Source organism: Episyrphus balteatus, chromosome 2 (genome assembly GCF_945859705.1).
Source record: "Episyrphus balteatus chromosome 2, idEpiBalt1.1, whole genome shotgun sequence".
Classification (NCBI taxonomy): Eukaryota; Metazoa; Arthropoda; class Insecta; order Diptera; family Syrphidae; genus Episyrphus; species Episyrphus balteatus.
Window position 1 is genome coordinate 52,019,618 of NC_079135.1, and position 21,280 is coordinate 52,040,897.

Below are 21,280 nucleotides of genomic sequence, written 5' to 3' on the forward strand. Positions count from 1 at the left end.
ACAAAGCTCAAAAGTGAGCTAGCTCAAAATTTGAGCTGAGCTGTGAGCTGAGCTTAGCTCACTTTTGAGCTTTGTAGCAACCCTGCAAGTTGCATATTGCAACTACTAGTGCTGAAGCACACACAATTCTCATAAAATTACCATATCGCACATTTTATGCGCAATTCATTTACTTTCGTTAAGTATATACCGTACCTTCACAACAACGCACAACATGAGTAAATTTCACAGAATAAATTGAAAACTACATGGACGCAAGGAGGATGAAAAAATTAATTTATTGTTCACTTGATAAAAATGTAAACAACGAAGTGTGGATTAATTAATTTAATAATAGAAATTAAAAATATCAAATGAAATTCATTTATATATACTGAATGAGAAGTATAACTTCAGTCGCGTGTACATGTGTACACACACTCTTTTTTTTATTTTTTTTATGGATGAAGACATTTTCAAAAAATGGAATTTTTAAGATTTCATGCTTTTTACATGAAATCCTCAAAAATTTAGGGAATAAGTCATATATGCAAGGAAAAGTTTGGAATCTGGCATGTAGTTCTTTTAATTTATTTGTATTCATTTTCGATTTCATGTATTTTTTTGCCCGAGTTGACCCGACTTTTAAGAGCTGTTGTCCCGACATTAATAAAATTTTATCTGGCAGCCCTACTTGTATAAGAGTGCAAAAATGACCTGATGTGGTTTTTTGTTAATAACTAATGAATTAATATACTTTTTTGTTACCAGTTTTAAGTTTTTTTTTTTTTGCATTTGATTATAAACTAAAAATTATATCTAAGTAGTGAAATTCGTTTTGTTATTGTTTTATTTAGTATTTTCTCTAAAGTGCACACTCTTGCACCATATTACCCTAGCATGTGTAATTCAAAACTAATAAAACTCGACTAAATCGTAATTATGAATCCTTAAATAATAAGCAGCTACACATTTATCAACAAATTACTATATACTTCACTTTGATTTGAAACAGCATTAAAAATAGTAAACAAAATCAATCAATAGAATAAAAATTTGCAAAAATTACTAAGCAACAAGGTAACAAACTCAATTTTAAAGTTCAAGTGACCTCAACTCCAAAGCGTTTCGCTTTCCACTTAAAATAAAAATAATTTTTATTACTTTTTCTATCGAACTATCGAACAAACTATCGAATGTTTGATTGGCGATAATAACAATAAAGATATAATTTAATTCATTATAGATTACCCTTTTTTTTATATTTAAATGAAATTATAAATAAACCATGATAAAATTATGCAACACTTAAAAAATTAATAAAATCCAATTATTCCTTAGGACACGTTACAACATTTGGGTTTGTTTTTGCAAGTGCTTCCTCACAACGCTCCATACCCACAGTCTTAAGATCTGGAAAAACCAAGCATTTATTGTAATCTCTTAACTCTCACATCAGTTATTATGAAAGCTTACCCTTTTTCTTTGCGTTGGTGCATCGGTCAACCTTCAAGGTACATTCATTACCGTATTTATTATAGCAATTTCCATCGTATCCACAAACTGGCCTGTAATCAAAAGTACAAAATGTTGGGCAGTCGGATTCTTTTACTTCGGCAGAAATCGCTACAGCTAAAAAAAAAATAAATAAATAAATAAAAACTGAACGAAATTTTGATGATCAAGTCTGCGATTCTTACCCACTAAAACTGCAATCAATAGGCTTACGTAAACTGTCTTCATGGTAAGTTTTTTTAAGTTTCTGTTTATTGTTTGTTAAAATTTAAAATTAAACTCTGTCTGAGTCGTCAACGCACAAAAGTTGAATTGGAAGTGTTTGATATCGGAGTGCCACAGTGAAGTTTTATATAGGAATCCCATCGGACTAATAAGCCATCAACGAATCCATCTGAATTACTATTTTGGGACAATGGCAATGTCAATAATTATAATTGAAAGTAAGTTCATAAATGAACACAAAAAGATAAGTTCAATTACACTTTTTTTTAATCATCGTTGTCACTAGGATTTGTACCTGTGGTGGCAAGAGGAAAGATTTGTTTACATTTTTATAATTTTGTTTGCTTATTTTTTTTTCGAGCATCTGATTAATTATTCAAAAGCAGTCATAAGTTGATTTTATTTAATGATATAAACGTAAACTTTATCTGGTTGAGGAAGTTCAGAGGAATTTTGGCCGTGACTTTGATAAACAAACACTCAAGTCTAGTAGTAGTATAAAATCCAGTTTATCATCATCTGATGCACGTTTCAATACCTCATTTGGGGTTTTACGTAGGATTTTGATAAACTTGTTTGTGCTTCTTAAACAGTTTTTTTTTGTTCTTAAAGATGTTTACAAATTGGATCAGTAAACTTTTAAGGTAAAATATATTTTTAAAACATAAACGTGCTTCTGTTCTTTACATTACGGGCCTTCTATCTTCCTCTGTTAGAAGAGTTTATGATTTGCGATAAGAGATTAGAATATTATTCTTTGCTCTTTACATAAGATATAATATGTGGTTTCTTAGGCTGTAAAATCAAAATCCACTTATGTAGATCGAGTACTAATTGAAACTATTTCAAATTCTGCTTCTTATGCCAATTTTTCATGAGTCGATTTTTGTCATGTGGTCAAGCTTTTCTGCATAAGTCGATTGTCGATTCGTGTGAACATCATCCGCAGATGACTAAAGTGCCAATCTCAATGGTAGAGTTCTAGTCGACTTTAACCATGTGACATATTGGCTAAAATCGACTTAAAGAAACAATGTAATTTTTATCGCATAAGGTCAAAAATATGGTAGTGAACAAGGGTGACGTGGAATAACGCCAAAAGAAATAGGCAATATTTCGTTTTTGGCACGAAATTAATACAAATTCTCAATTTGGATTTGTTAAATTATTATTGAAATAAACACACCGAAAGGAGCTACAAAATTTTGAATAAGGGGCCCCGGGGCCCTTACGTACGCCCTACAACGTTATTTTACGCGTTCGTATAAAAATAATGTCTCGCGGGCAGGGCCGGCCGGTACAACCCAAACGAGCACCCTCTCCAATTTTAGCTTTGGCGCCCCTTGTTCATTTGATATGCCAATTCCACATTACATATGAGGTAAACCTTCGAATGTCTTTTTTTTCATAAGGTATTCACGGCTATGTGAAGTTGGCACCCCCCAAATGCTAATTTGTTTTTTCTTTATTCTTCTATTTTTTCAAAAGATACAACAAGAAACTTTTTTTCATAATTGTGTTTTTTTTCCTGTGAAAAAATCGTTAGTTTATTTTCCCAAGTTTAGCCCAGCTTTTTTTCGCTATCCTACGCTTAGTTTAAAAATTATAGAAGAGTTAGTTTTTAGTCACCACACACAAAAAAGTACGCATACACCACAGTGACCTTTTTAATTTATCATTGAGAAAAATTAAATCCATTGGTGTGGACATTCCGCCTCAAATGTTATTATTTATTTGACTTTTTACTTAAAAACCACAATATACAAATATTTTTTACCACATATGCACCTAGAAAAGCTACATCATTAGTAAAATCTATCTTAGCATTTTTCAAAAGTAACAACTAACATAAAATGGTGTGTGAGGTGATTTCTTTTTCAGTACACGAATAAATCTTGTTATACACTTCTCCACTAACCTTGGTAACTCCCATAAGTTACATCACTTTTTTCGTTAGCCCACCCTTTGTTAAAAAAATTATTACAAAAATATTTTTTTTTTTTTCAAATTACGTATCTTTAAAAAATCAAATTTTTTTTTTCGAGGTAAAAATTGTTCTTTTTACACTTTTTCCCAATTAACCATGCTAATTCCAATAAACAAATTTACAAATACAACAAACAAATCTACCCACATTAGACTTAAAGTCCATTTAAATAAATTTAAAAAAATAAGATTGAATATCTACCATTCTAAAAAGGTTTTGAATTCATACAAAAACATATTTTCACATCTGAGTCGAATTTCCTTCTAAATCGAATTTTTCACCGTTTTAATGAAAACGTTTAAAGAATCAATTTTTGGTGTACCGTGAAAATTCGACTTTGGGGGAGTCGGCTGTCATTTATTAAAAAAAAAAAAAACGATTTTACATTATGTAAATCCCAACTTTCAGATATAGCTCATTCAGATATAGTAAATGCAAATCTTATTGCAATTCCCATTTCCAGGGAGATTTGCTTAAAAAGTTAAAATAACTATTATCCACGAGACATCTCTCCGATGTAACTAATTTGATTTCGCACAGTCAAAGTTCTAACTAATGAGAATGACAATACAAAAATATTTATTTAAAGAATTTAATATATATAGAACGAGTCAAAACACAATTACTGTTACCGTTTTCACTTTAGCGAATAACCTTCTTGAATTCATTAAAAAGCAAAAATGTTCTAAAACATGTATTCATTCTCACTTTTTCCTATTATTATGAAACAAAGTTCTTTGACATCAACTCGTTTTCGTTTCATGGCCAAAACAAGTTCAAAAAATTGATTTGGAGTTCTCCCAAATAAATTATTCAAAATCATTTTCTTACTCATCAAAATCTTCAAACTAAAATGCTCATATCAACAATCAAAATTGATTGTTTTATTAGACAATTTGCCGGAAGATGATGTCTTAATAGATCGATAAAATCATAAAAATGCTAATGAAAAAACAACGTGTGGGAATTTTTTTGAAGTGCGATGACAGAAGGTATAAATAAAGGCGTTCATTTGTAGTAAACGGCCAGTTTGTTTAACAAGCAATTGAAATTTTGTTTTGAAGTAAAAAAATAAAAAATAATACAGAATGAAATTTTACATTTTATCATTTGGTAATTTTTAAGTGATTTAAAATAAAATTAGTGCTGAGTTAATTTTTTTCTACAGTGTTTTTCTTCCTGAGTGCAACACACCTTTCAAACGCTTCTAATCCTACTTTAGCTCCATTTTGTAATAATGTCTGTCCTTCGGAATACAACTCAATATGTGCAGGGAATGGATCGTGTTTAAAAGTGTTTAATAACGCATGTCTATTGGAAGCTTATAACTGTCGTGGTCCTTATGAGACAAGTAAGCCCTTACGAAATAGTTTGTTTACAAATTTCAATAAAAAAACATTTTTTTTATAGACTTCGAGGAAGTTGACTTTACCTACTGCAACGAACTGAAACACAAATTTTGTTTTTAAAATTTTAGATTTACCATAAACACAATTTTTTCATACATTATATAAATAAAATAAACAAAAATATTCATCAAATAATATTGTATTTAATATTTTTTTTGTTGACTTGTTATAAAAAAGGATAATGCAATGCCTATTTTGAAGACCTTAACACTAATTTAACACAAACTATTTCACTACTTCAAAAATATTTAATTGTGTTGATGTATGGAAACACGCTTTTGGTTGCAGATTTTGGAATCTAGGTAAATCACAGAATTTTGGTTGAACTTCTTTGTATTCTAAGGAAGAGAAATTTGTGTTATGTAAATTAATTGAAACTAATTTTTTCGAATTAGAAATAGCTACTCGTACCTTCATTATTTTGACAGTTAAAATAAATAAGTTCACATGCGTTTTCAAATTCTTTTATACAAAATCCATTAGATGTACAAACTGGTTCAGAATCGGCGAAACAAGTTGCTGGACAATCAATGAAAATTTCCTGCAATGCGATGTATTCATGAGTTGGAAAAAATAGTAACTCACAATTACAAAAGTATTTTAAACTAACAACAATCATTAATAAAATTGTTTCAGTTTTAAATTTAATAAACATTTCTTTTAAACAAATGATACAACCGAATATCACTAACTAAATTAAATGATGCTGACTGTTGGTGTGATGAAGTTTCGTTTATACTTCCTTTATTTCATACCTATTTTTCCAGTTTTTCAAAGGTGGATTTCTTAAATATAAATGTCACTTGAATAGAATCGTTAAACTAGTGTTTTTATTTTATTTAGATTAGTTTTGGTGAGAATTGATTTTGACTCAACAAATCTTTCCGTAGAGCAATTTACTTAAAATTTATTGCTATCCCAAAATGATAAGCTTTTATAAGTAAAGACAATGCAAAGTGACGAGCATTGTAAAAATTATAAATTCACATTGTCACATATAGTAAAAAAAAAATTGTATATAAAAAATTAAAGCCGAAGCATGAAACAACTGACTTCTGAAACTTTTTTGCCCTATATTTAAAAAGGTAAAAAGGGGTAATATCGGTAACGTGGAAGAGAGCCTACAGATTTTAATTGTAGCTTTAATAGTAGTTTTTGTTTTATTTAATCTGGGTTTTATACAAAGTAATTCAAATGGGAGGACATCAGTTTTGCTTAAAAGAAACTTAAGAAATATCTATGAATAGGAAAACCGTATTGTATTTAAAGTTTAATGCTTTGATGGTATTTTTAATGTTAAACCTTAAAAAGCTAAATTTCTAAAACTCGGCCTCCCCTATATTTTCAAGAATAACAAAAGAGTCAAACTTCTGATATAAAAGGTTCAACATTATGGTGAATACCTATTTTGTGTCTCAAACCTTTTCCATAGAAATATTCTTGATGTAACTAAAGCAAATTACACTGGTCAACAAAATTAAACTTTTTTTTTGTTACAGAAACCAAGGTATACTTTTCTATAGGATTTTGGTGTGCTGAGCTCAAATCCGAAGTCAAAAAAATTCTATCACATCACGTTTTTGAGATAATCCCGTTAAAAAATCGAAAATGCCGTTTTTTTTTACCAGTTTTCGAGATTATTTCTTAGCTTTTGGTTATTTGTTTTAAATAAATTTGTAACGGTTTCTAATAGAACTAAATGTTGTCTTTCTAAATCCGTTTAAATCTTTTAAAAATCTCTTATCTTCTTTGAGAAATCTGAAATTGAAATCAACGTGTTTGGTATATCTCATGTTTATTTACTTTTAATAGCGAATCTCGAAAAGTTCTTTGCCAATCGCTTTCAAATTTTGACACAACGTTCCATTTAGAATCTTGCAAGTTTTTATATTTGCGAAGGTGGTGAATCGCAGTGAGATACATCAAAGCGTGACCGTGTCAGATACTTATACTAAATAATTACTAGTGAGAAAAATATAATTTTTTTTCTTGTTAAAAACAAGATAAGAACTTACTGGAATGTAAATGAAACGTTGTGTCAAAATTTGAAAGCGATTGGCAAAGAACATTTCGGGATTTACTATTAAAAGCAAATAAATATGAGATATACCAAACACGTTGATTTCAATTTCAGATTTCTCAAAGAAGATAAGAGATTTTTAAAAGATTTAAACGGATTTAGAAAGACAAGATTTAGTTCTATTAGAAACCGGTACCAATTTATTTAAAACAAATAACAAAAACCTATAGAAAAGTATATCTTGGTGTCTGTAACAAACACCTTGTTGACCAGTGTTATTAAGGAGCAGCTCGGATGTTCAACTTTGCATCGTTTGGGTGATAATATCATTTTCTCACAATTTGACCTCAAAAAAAAAAAAAAAAATATTTGAATATTAACTTCTTCATTTAATTTATTGAATAATTGATTTTTGGAAAAAAATTGGAATTTTAAAAGAAAAAGAAAAACACAACCGAAAATCATTCTATACTTATGTTTTTTTTTTCAAAATTGTTCGTATTCAGTAATTTTTCTTTCAAAATTCTTTAATTTATTTATTGTTTGCTGAATTTTAAAGTGTAGAGTATCTTAGGTATTGCAATTAAAAATTAGTTCAGAAAATTCAGATTCAATAATTCAATTCAATAATTTGGAATACATTTGTTTGATGCTAGATACTTTAAATTGAAAAATCTTCTAAACAATTTCAAGGTTGTGATTTGTGAATGCAATTTTTTCAGTGTAATTTGAGGTAGGAATGATGCGCATCAGAAAAAAATCTTTGGCCAGCTTTTGGGCGAATATTATAAGGACACCTCTGAAAGTATGCAACATATTATTTCCTAAAAGTATACCTCATTAATTTAAAATGTATAATTGTTCCGAATCGTTACTTTTCGGAACATAAGCGACGGGTAAATTATTCAAAAATCGATATAATGAACTGAAACAGTAGGTACCTTGAGAAATCGAAACTGGTTGTTTTTGATAAATGAATGAATTATAGTGATTACGAAGAAGAAACCACTTCTACTCAGAATTTTATTCAGTCAAATTATCTCTTTTTGAAATATACATACATAGGTACTTTGCTTATTTTATACTTAGATAAGTTTTTTTTTTAATTTTGTTTGTTTATCTACCCCACTCCAATATTTCTCGTCAGAATCTGCTTTAATAAATTTAAACAAAGAACGTTGATCTTCTTCATATTAAAACTTCTATAAAACCAGATTGATGTTATTTATAATGTTTTTTATTTTGTACTCTTTTCGAGCGAAAGGTTGTTCTCACAAAAATATTATTTGTTAAAGAATGATTAAATTTCAAATTCAAGCAATAAAAGTGTTGTTTTTCGTTTTAACAGGTAGGCTTTAATTAAATAATTTGAAAAATGATAAAATAAATAAACTCAAAACGATTAATATTTATTTAAGCTACTTGCATGATACTTAATACTACACTCGGCCTTCCCCTTGAAATGTGCTGGGAGGTTTGTGCCTTAAATATAACTTTAAATTGTGCCACAAATGAAAAATGCTTAAAGGCTTTTAGCAGTTCCTGTGATTTAGATTTTCACAATTGCATAAATGATGAAAGTAAGAGAAATAACTATACAAAAACGTGATATTTATTGACGTTTACAATTTAATTTTGAATGTGTTTTTTTTTCAGATTTCAGATCTGTGGATGTGGAGTACTGTAAGTCACCAGATTATCTATTCTGCAGTGAAGATGATCGATACATCGTTTCTTTGTTTGTGTAGGCATTAAAATGAAGCAATAACTTTATTGTGTTAGCCATTAATTTCAAATTTACTGTGATATTTAGAAGCAATATGTTTAAAAACAATTTTGATAATTCAAGAAAATAATTAGTACCTACACTAGTTTATTAAAATTTAGTATCCTATTGTAAAACGTACATTATTCAAATTAAATAAAAATATTTTCGTAAGTGTTGAAAAAGAAGTATTTTTTTGTTGGAATAACTCTATTGAAAAACTTTAATTTGAGCTTAAACTATTTTTGTGTGTTTGCATTTGTAAAGGATTTTTTGTATAAAGTTATCCATTTATTATACAATTTTTATTAGCGTTATCTACGGAAGGAATTTCAAAACATAGTTATTTTTTTTTTAAATTTTATTAAAGAGCTTACACTAGAAAAAATTGTAAAATATGAACTTTTTCTATCTATTTTTTCCGAGTATAAAATAGAGTATATACTTGTCAATTCTCTATTAACAGTATGCCAGTATGCGGATATTGCGTTAACTAAAGCGGTAAAAATTAGTTACGGATTCTTGTTGAAGATCAAATACAAGCATTTTTTGACTTTGAGAGGTGGGTCTATCTCCCCCCGTTTAGGAGGGAGGGGCAATTAAAAAAAAATTACTCAAAATAAAAAAAAATATTTAAAAACGACGGCAACACTTACAGTTATAAATGATACCTTTGTCAATAACCAGAATTTCACACATTAGCCCTGTTCCTTTGGGAGGTGGCAAAGTGCTACTAGTAGTTTACTAGCGATTTTCAATGGAACGCACTTTCAACGAATTCAATACAAATCGTATCTACTCGGGAAGAAGAGCATGAAAAGATGATAGTACCTACTAGATTACCCAAAACATCTACTATTAGTATAGCCCAGTCGGGATGTACCAAAAATTAAGCTGAAATGGAAAAAATTATATCGTGCAATTTTTTTTCATAGAACGGTAGAGGGGATCACTGAGAGCTCAAAACCAGTTTTTCGGGAAAATCGACCTTGAGCCAAAGCTGTCATCTTGGCTCAAAGGTAAAACACGTTTTAGTGAATAACTCGGCCAATTTTGATTTTTGACAAAAATTATAGGTACAAATAAAACTTGTAGAAAATTTTACTTTCTATAACTTTTATCTTAATACATTTTGAAAATTCCTAATATTTTATAAACAAAAGGAAGAGATATGACCTATTGTTTATAATAAAAGCTTAAAAAAGAGAGTGAGTTATAAACAATTGGCCATATCTCAAGCATTCATGAAGCGATTTGAAAAATTCAAAGACTTTATTGCCTTGCTAGACATCAATTATAATATTTATTCATTTTCTTTAAAATGACACTTATCAATTTTGAGATAGTTCCTTTTGTTTATAAAATTTCAAGAATTTTCAAAAACTAACATTGCAGCTATATTTCTCATCCCCAAAAACATATAAAAACAATCCCATATTGCGTTGATTTTAAAATCTATAATCAAAGCGGGTATGAAGTTTAAGCTGAGTAGGGGTATAGTTTTTTCAAATTAACTCGAAAAACATGGGTCATATAGAAAAATTTATTAAGATAAAAGTTATAGAAAAAAAAATTTCTACAAGTTTTATTTGTATAATTTTTGTCAAAAATCAAAATTGGCCGAGTTATTCACTAAAACGTGTTTTACCTTTGATCCAAGATGGCGGCTTTGGCTCAAGGTCGATTTTCCCGAAAAACTGGTTTTAAGCTCTCAGTGATCCCCTCTACCGTCCTATGGGAAAAAAATGTATCATCTAATTTTTTCCATTTGAAATGTTTAATTCGACTGGGCTAGTAGACTACCACCTCCAATGGAACAGGGCTATTGTGTACACACCAAAAACTTACCTCCCACAATAAACAAGAAACTGTTCATCAAAAAACGTATGTACCTAACGCAAAATTGTTAAGAACTTTTTCAATTGTTTTATATAAAATTTTAATGTAGCTCATGAATGTAAAAAGAGATAAACATTAGCTCCCAAGCAAATTCTATGCAAAATCTTAGATCAATTATATTATTTTGAGAGAATTTTGTATGGGAGCTATTTAGCTTCATCTGCATACTATGCTCAAGTTTTTATATTCTTAAGAGTTAAGAACTTGATTTATTTTATAATATGAATCATTTTAGAAATGAACATTTGGAATTTGGAAATTTTTGAAATTTGAAAAAGAAATGTCAAAGGGATTAGCAAGTATATTTGTGTACACACACTCTTTTTTTTCAAAATCACCAGAGTCATTTTCTAAAAACTTAAAAAAAATCGATTCAAAATATAGTTGGTATGCACAGCACGCATAAAAAGGAGGAGAGTGAAGTGCTATTCTAAACTACATATCGGGAACTATTTCGTTTCCGCTGGAGGCTTGAGAAGTTTCCAGCTGTTGGAGAAGAAGTTCTTCCAATACTTTTCTAAGTTTACAAAGGTAAGGAATCGGTTTTGCCAACAGTGTTTCAGGTCCTGTTGACTCCTTCTGATGGGTTCTGTAAATAAAGTCTTGGAATGTTTTAGAAATGGCAAACTCCGTTGTTAGCGGAATCACTTTGGCTGAAACTAACATTCCCCTATTACGATTGCACTCACTGGCGGATCCAGGGGGGGGGGGGGGGGGGGGGGGGGGCATGGGGGAACGTGCCCCCCCCAGAACTGGGGTCGAATTACAGCACACGATTACGATCATACGTTAACGTTTTGATTATTTCTCTCTCTATTTATTTAGTAGAAAAAGATAGGGACACATAGCAACGATACGATAACGAACGTATGCCGTAATTCGACCCCTGGTTCATACTTAAAGCAAATCAAATTATAAGAGTTGTTAAAATATATGAATAATAACAGAAAGAACTTGGGTGAAACTCTTGTCTATTTCTGGCTGAAAATGCGAATTTTATTGTTTTTTGCATCCCTTTCCCATGAAAAGCTCCACCTCACAAATAAATAAACGACTATTTGTTGATGGGTAAACACGAATGTTTTTTCGATTTAAAAAAAAGTGAATTTTATAAGTGTTTTTTTTTTTAACTTCAAAGTGATTTTGGTGAAAGATTTTGATATGGACATCAACAATCAAGGTATGAATGGTATTCTAAAAAAAAAAATTAAATATACATACAGGGTGTCCCAAAAGTTAACCTCGAAACGAAAACGGTAGATAGGGTAGGTGGTGACAGTTATCAGAAAAATAATTAAAAAAATCGCAGCCATATATTTTGGGAGTTATGGGCATTTGAAAAAAAGTCGAAAAAATGATCACCCTGTGACGGTTTTTCATGTGCCGTGACTACAAATCTTAATTTTTCTCACTTTTTTCTTTTGTTACGGAACCTTGAATAACCCTGCTATCAAATGCATTCAAAAATTTTAACTCAGCTGCATCAGTTTTAAAGAAAATATTACTTTTTTACCCAACTTAGTACTAAAAAATTTTACATGACTCTAATTCAATGAGCCGTAGTGTAAAAAAAATGCACTACGATGATGTTTCGGCAAGTTGCCTTAAAAGTTGGTGTGTTCAATTCTCTTTTCAAAATGGTACAACGTTGTTGGGAAAATTCCATAAATAACCGAGATAAATTTTTTTTTCTTAAGAAATCCGACTTTTTTATGAGGTAATTTTTCCATATTATTTAAGTTTTTGTATTCTGAAAGGTTCTGAAAGGGTACAAAACTTGAATAATATGGAAAAATTACCTCATAAAAAAGTCGGATTTCTTAAGAAAAAAAAATGTATCTCGGTTATTTATGGAATTTTCCCAACAATGTTGTACCATTTTGAAAAGAGAATTGAACACACCAACTTTTAAGGCAACTTGCCGAAACATCGTAGTGCGTTTTTTTTACACTACGGCTCATTGAATTAGAGTCATGTAAAATTTTTTAGTACTAAGTTGGGTAAAAAAGTAATATTTTCTTTAAAACTGATGCAGCTGATTAAAAATTTTTTAATGCATTTGATAGCAGGGTTATTCAAGGTTCCGTAACAAAAGAAAAAAGTGAGAAAAATTAAGATTTGTAGTCACGGCACATGAAAAACCGTCACAGGGTGATCATTTTTTCGACTTTTTTTCAAATGCCCATAACTCCCAAAATATATGGCTGTGATTTTTTTTATTATTTTTATGATAACTGTCACCACCTACCCTATCTACCGTTTTCGTTTCGACGTAAACTTTTGGGACACCCTGTATATGCAACTCTATTTTTTCATACGGAGGGATTGAAGTTCACACCTAAAAAATTTGCACTTTTTTCGTTGTTTTTTTTTTTTTTTAACATTAGTGTTTTTAAAATAGCGCAACACTCCACAACATTGCCTATATATTATTGAACTGCTGGATATGTAGAACAAACTTGCATTTCAGAAGTTTGCCCAAAATTGCACCCCGAAAATAAAGACCCCTTGAGAAAAACTCCTCAAAAGCGACCCTTACATATAGATTTTTATAAACATTATGTTATTGAGAAAATTTCTCCAGGGATTCCTTTAAAAATATGTAAAAAAAATAGTGTTCCAAATTTCAAAAGAATCGGTGCATTAGTTTTGAAGTTATGAGGGGCACCGGCTTTGAAAACATTAGTTGTGGGGAGAACGATTTAAAGTTATGAACTCTGGACTAAAACGTTCGTAAGCGAAGTATTTAAATACCCATAACTTGGTAAATTTGGCTCTAATATACCTACAATTTGAACACAATATTCTTGAGATATAAAAAAATTTTAATGCAAATAAAAAAAAAAAAAACAAAACTGGGTTTCCCGGGGAAAAAGTATGTTTCTGTTTTTTTTTGTTTTTCTTTTAGAACTTTAATATTTATTAGAATGAAGATTTGAGTATTTGACTAAAAACTACTAGGTCATTAAATAATGGTATAAATATGTCCATGATATTGCAAAATTTTATACAAAATCAATTAAAAAACGTAAACATTTTTTTTCTAAATTTTATCTTTAAAACTCAATTTCTCAAAAACTATTTAATGAAACAACTTAAGTCAAAAAATAAAATAAGGAATAGATTAGGTACTAACTTTAATATAGCACAGGATTGTACATGCATTTTATGATTTTTTATATTTTTTTTCAGGAGATAAGTAGGTAAGCACTTAAGTGGCTTTTACTGTAACAAGAAAATGAAAATTTTTCCTTCCGAATAACTTTTTTGTCATTTGGTACTTATTTGATGCAGAAAATGTGCCAAAATATTTTTAGCCAGGTTTTCGACCAAAATACCGCACTGTGCGTCGTTAGAATACGCTGCTTGTCAGTCAGTCGTCATTTTATTTCTAACTGTTATTGCTGATTTTTTTTGCCAATCCATCCCTTGTGCCCCCCAGAAAAAAATCCTGGATCCGCCCCTGATTGCACTTGCTGAATAGATAAGTCTAATTTATTGAGGAATCCTGGGTGGATATGGTGGGAAAGTAGTCAATTATGCAGTATATCGATTCGACTAAGGAATGGTATAAAATTTTGTGCATTTTTTAAACACATATTTTGATATTCCAAAAAGTATCTAGAATTAATATATATGAAATTCTTTTTTTCCACGCTATGGCATCCCTGTAACCTGACCTAGCTACAAGACTTTCCCCTGTTCCCCATTCGAAAAAACATTTCAAGTCATCCATCTGATCTCCACAAACCATCCGCCCCAGATAATAATATGCAAGCGATCGTTTACCCATGGTATCGTCTGGTCGTGAGCTGCACATCAAAATAAATAAACAAAACATAGAACAACGTGGTATAAATTTCAAAAGAGAATTTAAAAATAAAAAAAAAAATAAACAAAAATAAAACAAAAGCAAAAAAGAAATAAGAAAACAAAGCACAAAAAAACTGGATTTACTGAATGAATTTTTTTACGATAAAAGACTCTTTAGTTGCACCTCCCTCGTTGTGTGTTTCAACTTCTACAGAAATTTTTATCTCACCAAAACCCTGGAAAGAAACATTCGAAGCAGAAGATACGAACAAAAGAAACTAAAAAAAAAATCAGCTGGATCACTAGGCCACTGATCCACACACATGTCAACTCACATGATACCACTTTACCTAATGTGTGTGAGTGTTATCGGGGTTCGGTTCTTAAAGCCTGAGCGGGTGTCATAAAACTCCGATCCGAGACCAGTTTAAAGAATCCAAAGGAATGAGAGTGGTCTGTTAGTGTTTACGCCGGCTTTAGTTGGGTTTCCCTGAGTTTTCTTTTATATTTTTTTCCAATTGTATCTTTCAGATACTTTGGAAAGAATTTCAGAATTTTTTTTTCTTGCTTGCTTGGTAGTCTTCGTTGCGGGCGTTTTCGTGTTGTTTGACGCATGGGCAGCTAGCGATAGCACTTCTCTGGATCTCTGGACTTTTTCTTAAGATTTTTTTTTTCAATGGAGATAGTGAACAACAACAACAACAACGAAATCAACGATTAAAATAAGAATCTTTTTCGTCTTGGGGTTGAGCTCGCGGATACTTTTGTAGAACCAAATTCAGTTGTTTGAAAAGAGCCGTCCAGTTCGGTTGGATTGGCCCAAAGATCGGGAATACAAAAAAGTGTTAAAAAAAAAAATAAAATAATAAAAAGAGTTCCATGACAAAATAAAAGTGAAATAAAAAATATAATCTGAAAAAAGTGTTAAAAAGTTCATTTTTGAAAAAAATGGGGTACCATTTAGTGGGCCTCTATGGACTGTTACTATGTAGCCTTATCGTGCTAGTGAACTCAGAGTTGACCCCACCATATTTTAATTTGGCTACTGGAAGGAAAATCTATGCTACAGCAACTTGTGGTGAGGACGTTGATGGTCCTGAATTATATTGTAAGCTGGTTGGTGCCAATACAGAAAATGATCATCTTGACTATTCTGTAATTCAGGGACAGGTATGTTTAGTTTTTTTATGAATTTCAGCAAAATTTAATGAGATAAATGCCTGCATTCAGTAATGTGGTCATATCTTCAACACACATGTGGTTGTTGAATTTAAATATTTGTCTGCCTTAAGTGGATGAAATCACTTTTTGTTTGCTTTTCATTTATTACCTCTTATGTAGATACGTTTTAGGTACGAACGTTTCAAAGTGAAGAAGTTTTTTTTTTTTGTTGATTCTATCTATTTTCGGGATTATTTGTAGATTAATCTGAGAGGTGGTAAAAACATATAAGTACACAGTGAAAAAACTTAAGATTTTTAAAGAAATTTTAAAAAAAATTTTTAAAATTCATAAATAGAACTTAAAAAAATTAAATTAAATTTTTCAAACGTCGGTAATTGAAAATACTTTAAAGTCTATAGGTTAAAAATTGCCGATGTTGCCGTATTATTTTTTTTAATTAAAATTAAATTTTTTTTTTTAACAAAACCATTTTTTGGTATAAATTTCATAAAATAAATTATACCAAAAGATTCTCTAGGTAATTGAAGGAAAAAAAATGGAAGCAAAAGACAATCTTACACCGTTTAAGCGATAAATGCAATTTTCTCACAAACTGACTTCAAATACAAAGAAAATATTTTGAACGCAACGGCAACACCTACAATATTTCCATATACGTTTTTAAAAAGCCAGAATCTCATTTCTATCAGTAAAATTTATATCCACTAAATTTAATTAAGAGTTTTTGAAAGAATGGTCCTCAACTCAGAATTTTGAAAAAAAAATGACTTTTTTTCAAACATTTTCGTAGTTAAATATGAAGTTATTTTGAATGAATTCCGAAGAAGAAAAGGTAATATTTATTACAGTTTTGAAAAAAAAAAATTAAAAATTACTTTTGGATTTTTTGACAAAAAAACTGAATTTTCAATGCAACAATTGATTTTCTCAAAGACTTTGGCAAATTAAAACTTTAAACTTTAGCTATTTAACTTTCAATAATAAGGTCAAAAAAAAAAAATTACTTTAAATTAAAATATTGAACTTAAAAAGAAATTATTTTTTTTTTGTTTTCAAAACTTCTATTAAAAAAAGTTCTTCAAAAATGAAATACTTTTTAATTTTTTTCATAAACTGACATTTCCTTTTATAATTTTAAATTATAATAAATGTGTTTGAAGTCAATTTGTGAGAATTGAAACGATAGAAGTTTGATCATCAAAATCAGAGCATTTCCCTAATATTGCCATTTTTTTAGCTTTAGTTAGGCTTTATTTTCAGAAAGTAGGTACTTAAAAATAAATATATTTGATAGATTGTTACATTTTTGCATTTATATACGAGAAAATCTAATTTAAAGCTCATTTAATACTTAATATATTTCTATACAAATGCGTATGTATATAAAAAAATCATTATTGTAATTTATTAAAGGCAAGTCCTTATAAATTAATAATTTTAAAATTGAGGATCTTGGGTTACAAAATCCATCTAGAATTTTTTTTAAATAGTTCAATATAGGTAGTGATAATGATAATTAATATAAGAAATAATTTTCCTAAAATTGTATTCCGGATTAAACAGTAACATAATAAGAAATGTTATATTTTTTCACAAGTCGGTTGAATGTTTTTTAAAATATTATGAACTAGTCAAATTAAACAATTTCAGCTAAATAAACTTAAAATAAAAACTGAAAACATTTTTAATTTAACTACACAAAATAAAATAAACTTAATAAATTTTGTATTAATAAATTAATAATAAAAAAATTTATTTCTTAGGTTTGCGATGTGTGTGATCCAAATAATCCTGAAAAGTATCATGGTCCTGAATATGCTATTGATGGTACTGAATTATGGTGGCAGAGTCCTCCACTATCCAGAGGCATGAAGTACAATGAGGTTAATTTAACCATTGATTTTGGACAGGTGAGTTGTTATTAAAAAAAAAAAAAAAATGAACGGACATAACATCCGTTCTTTTTATAATTTCATCAATTACCTTCAAACCATATTTCTCAAAAAGATACCTACACAATTAAAAAACAACTATAGTATGAGAGGTACTGTTATCAACTAGACTTTTTGTTGCTTATTTGATACTTTCTGAACCTTTATGAACTAAAAAAGTATAAAAGCAATTATATTTTTTTAATCGTTACCTACAACAATGCAAATATTTATCGGATTCCAATGCTAACTTGAAGATCAAATCCTTCCAAAGAATTTAACCTACTTAATTTCTTGAAATAATTATTAACCAACAAATTTTGGAATATTATATCAATAAATGTATAAATTTGAAACTCTACATCTCGGAGTATTTACCTTAAAAAAGAAACAGAAAGAAACCTTTTAAAAATGTATGTATCTCCAGATTTTGGAAGTAACCATATATCTTCCCACGTGAAGGATTCAAGATCTCATGTGCGTTCGGTCTTCGTTTGCAAAGAATACCTTCGTAAAACCTTTTTGGATTTGTTATGCTGTCTGATTTTAAAATGTTTCCATTTTGCTTCGGTATTCTTGATTACTTAGCATTAATTTTTTTTGTCCAGAGTGTATGTTTTGTTGTTTGCATTTGTACCACGTTTCACCTTACGGATACTTAATCGTTTTTTATTGGATCACTACTTTCTGTTTGTCAGGCAAGGGAATGTGCCTATCTGGACAGTTTACGATTTAAATGCTGGAATTTTGCATGTTTTTGTTCGTCTTTTTCTTTAATTCTTTCAATTTGGTGATAATTTGTTTTCTTTTATCTTATTTCTAACAATGTATTTAAGCTCTTTTGGAGAAGCCAAGTACACAAAAGATACAGATTCTTGTATGCAATGTATGATATGAGATCACCAAACCAAATGCTAAACATGAAAATAATTTCGAATAGCTATTCATTTATTTGTTAAAGAAGAATATGAATGGGAAATGTATTATTTTTTCTCAGCGAAATTTTTAATTATTAATTAAAAATGCCAAATGTTTGATAGTTTCAGAATTGTTCTTCAAGTAAAATCATGTTTCGGATGGATACAACAATGAAAAAGTAAAATTATTTATAAATCTGTACCTAACCAAGAATTCTTCATTTCATACACATCAGAATCGCTAGTTAGCACTCCCGCGATGAAAAATTATATTTTATTAAAAACATTTTCCCATTTCCGCTGGAAACGATAAAGATACCCATACCGAAGCTAAGTCTTCTGAGGTCATAGTGTTATCAAAAGCGACATTAATTAAAAAAAACTGGCAGATATTAGAGTTACACAAGCCACACAATTTTATTGAAGAACAAAAAAAAAAACTTATCTCATTTATAAAGACTCGGAGCATATATCTACAGTCGATTCCACTTAACTAGGATGCAAGTTTTTTTTTTTCAATTATTGCTACCGGTTGAGGCAAGAACTAGGTACCTATGCATGGTGTCCGGTAAAAAAATTATTATCCTAAATTCTCTATATAGCTGATCTTATAACCGCTCTAAAAAACATTAATAATCTAGGTATCGCTTTTTCTTATACAGAAGAGCTTAGAGTTTTTCAAAAACAATTTTAATTTTTTTTTTAGAAAAAGTGAAACAACTATGACCATTTTTAACTATAGAAAATTATATAAAAAATTGTGCAACTTCATTAATTTGTGGTTATGGGTGAAGAAAAAACAATGTTTGCGATATATTTGTTAAATAAGGGTACGGTTTGTTTCGCTTTTCTTATTTCGGTTTTTGGTTGTTTCGTCTAAGTCGATTCGCTATTTTATTGTTTCGTATTTTTGTTGATTAGTTTTTTATTTATTTCGTTTTTCCTTATTTCGACTAACTTATACTCCGTTTTCTTATGACTTCGTTTTTGGTTTATTTTTTTATTGATTACTTCGTTTTTTCATTATTTCGTTTTGGAATTAAGTCGCCTTTAGTTCACTTGGACTTTAATTATTTCGCCACTATTTGTTTCGCCATTTTTTTGTGGATGTTAATAGCCTAAGGGCGTTAAAATTCGCGCGAATTTTAACGCCCTTAGGCTATTAACATCCACAAAAAAATGGCGAAACAAATAGTGGCGAATAATTCGCGTCATTTTGAGTGCCTGCTTATTTTAAAAATGCCCAAAAAAGAAAAAACAACGAATTCGTTACAATTTAAGGTAACAGATCTCTTATATTATAAGGATTTGCTTAATTTTAATCCAAAAGTCTTCAAAACCCAAAACAATCCACAAAACTGAAGACGGAATAACCAGATGCCAAAACAAACTAAAAGCGAAATGAACCTTGGCGAAACAACTCATTAGACTTGTAATGAAAATGCGAAATAAATAAAAATCAAGAAGACACAAGGCGAAGTTATAGTTGGGCGAAATGATCGAAATACGAAGTAAACGAAAACCCAAATAAAGGATGGCGAACTAATAAAAAAAAAATTGTGTCAAAAACGAAATAACAGAAATCGAAGTAAAAAAGGCGAAACAATAGGCACCCGTTAAATAACCCTGTTGAAAAAGGTTTTTTTTTTATTAAATTTGATGAACTTTGCTTTTTTGGGCGACATTCCCGTTACTAAATCTCAAACATCAATTTTTTGCTACTTTTCAAGCACTTTCCTAGCTTACAGTAGTTTTGTTTCAAGAAGAAAAAAGAATATTTTATAATAGGTTTTTCTACGCATAAAGTATTTGTATTTGATAAGAGTGATGTTGTCATTTGTTTAACATTCGGAATTAAAGAAAATTGTAGTGCAAATAAGCAGGTTCGACTGCATACGTATCAGAAGCTGGACCATACATAAATTAATCAACACGATTTCAATTAAAAGTCTAAAAAAAAAAAACTATAATCATTTTGTTGAACAAACAAAATTCGAATTTCTCTCTTTTTGTGAAATGTTTTGACAGACTTTAATTTGACCAATTGGATATAAAAGACATTTCTATTCAAAAGGCATCAATGAAAAGCGTCAATTTAATTTGTCATATTATTTTTTGTCATTTTTTTTTTTTAATTTTTTTTAAAGAAATTAATTGAATGAATTGAATAAAAAATAAAAAAACTTTGTGTGAGAAAACTTCAAACTTTTTGTAGGGGTTATTGAATGAAATAAAAACTTAGGAGCAAAATCCGGTAGAATGATAAATGATAGCGCAAGGAAAATTATTTTACATATTCGCCGTTTTTATCGCAATTTCCAAATTTTAACGAATAACTTGGACTATAACTACTTGTCCAACAACGCACTGTGTTGATACCATATTAAGGGGGGAAATCCCTCCAGACGACACCATTTTCACTATTTTTTTATGAAAAACTAAAAGCACTTATTGAAATTTGGAAAAAGACAAGATATTACTGACATTATCAAGAATTGAAAAAAAATTTTTTGAAATGAAAAAATAACAAAATGGCGGCTCTGGAGCCTTTCAAAGTTGACGCCTCTAGTTTGCGCCGTGCAATGTACAGGTCCAGAAAATCATCTTAAATCAAAAAGGAAATTTTCCGTTAGAT

General features: G+C 29.6%; 2 protein-coding genes across 5 annotated transcripts in view; one reads left to right on the plus strand and one right to left on the minus strand.

The window, feature by feature from the left end:
* Window positions 1–1,237: 1,237 nt before the first annotated feature.
* On the minus strand, window positions 1,238–18,421 carry LOC129908451 (turripeptide Gsp9.3-like). 4 transcript variants are annotated; one of them, XM_055984918.1, is made up of 5 exons: window positions 18,107–18,421; window positions 1,978–2,014; window positions 1,680–1,896; window positions 1,456–1,611; window positions 1,238–1,392 (listed from the first exon to the last, which is right to left on the minus strand). In XM_055984918.1, exons 3-5 carry the CDS (start codon window positions 1,720–1,722, stop codon window positions 1,310–1,312), a joined length of 282 nt encoding a protein of 93 aa, XP_055840893.1. In that variant the 5' UTR covers window positions 1,723–1,896; window positions 1,978–2,014; window positions 18,107–18,421; the 3' UTR covers window positions 1,238–1,309. The 4 variants fall into 4 exon arrangements, 2 of the variants coding, with proteins under 2 accessions (XP_055840893.1, XP_055840892.1); XM_055984917.1 differs by having other exon boundaries at window positions 1,680–2,014; XR_008771282.1 differs by lacking the exons at window positions 1,238–1,392; window positions 1,456–1,611; window positions 1,680–1,896; window positions 1,978–2,014 and adding exons at window positions 5,319–5,453; window positions 5,527–5,656 and having other exon boundaries at window positions 18,131–18,421.
* LOC129908448 (laminin subunit alpha) overlaps window positions 15,266–21,280 on the plus strand; it is a 35,601-nt gene continuing 29,586 nt past the window's right edge. Inside the window, exons 1-2 of the mRNA XM_055984915.1 lie at window positions 15,266–15,782; window positions 17,561–17,707. Of these exons, the coding sequence (XP_055840890.1) occupies window positions 15,561–15,782; window positions 17,561–17,707 (369 nt within the window). The 5' untranslated portion in view covers window positions 15,266–15,560. The remainder of the gene's footprint in view (window positions 15,783–17,560; window positions 17,708–21,280) is intronic.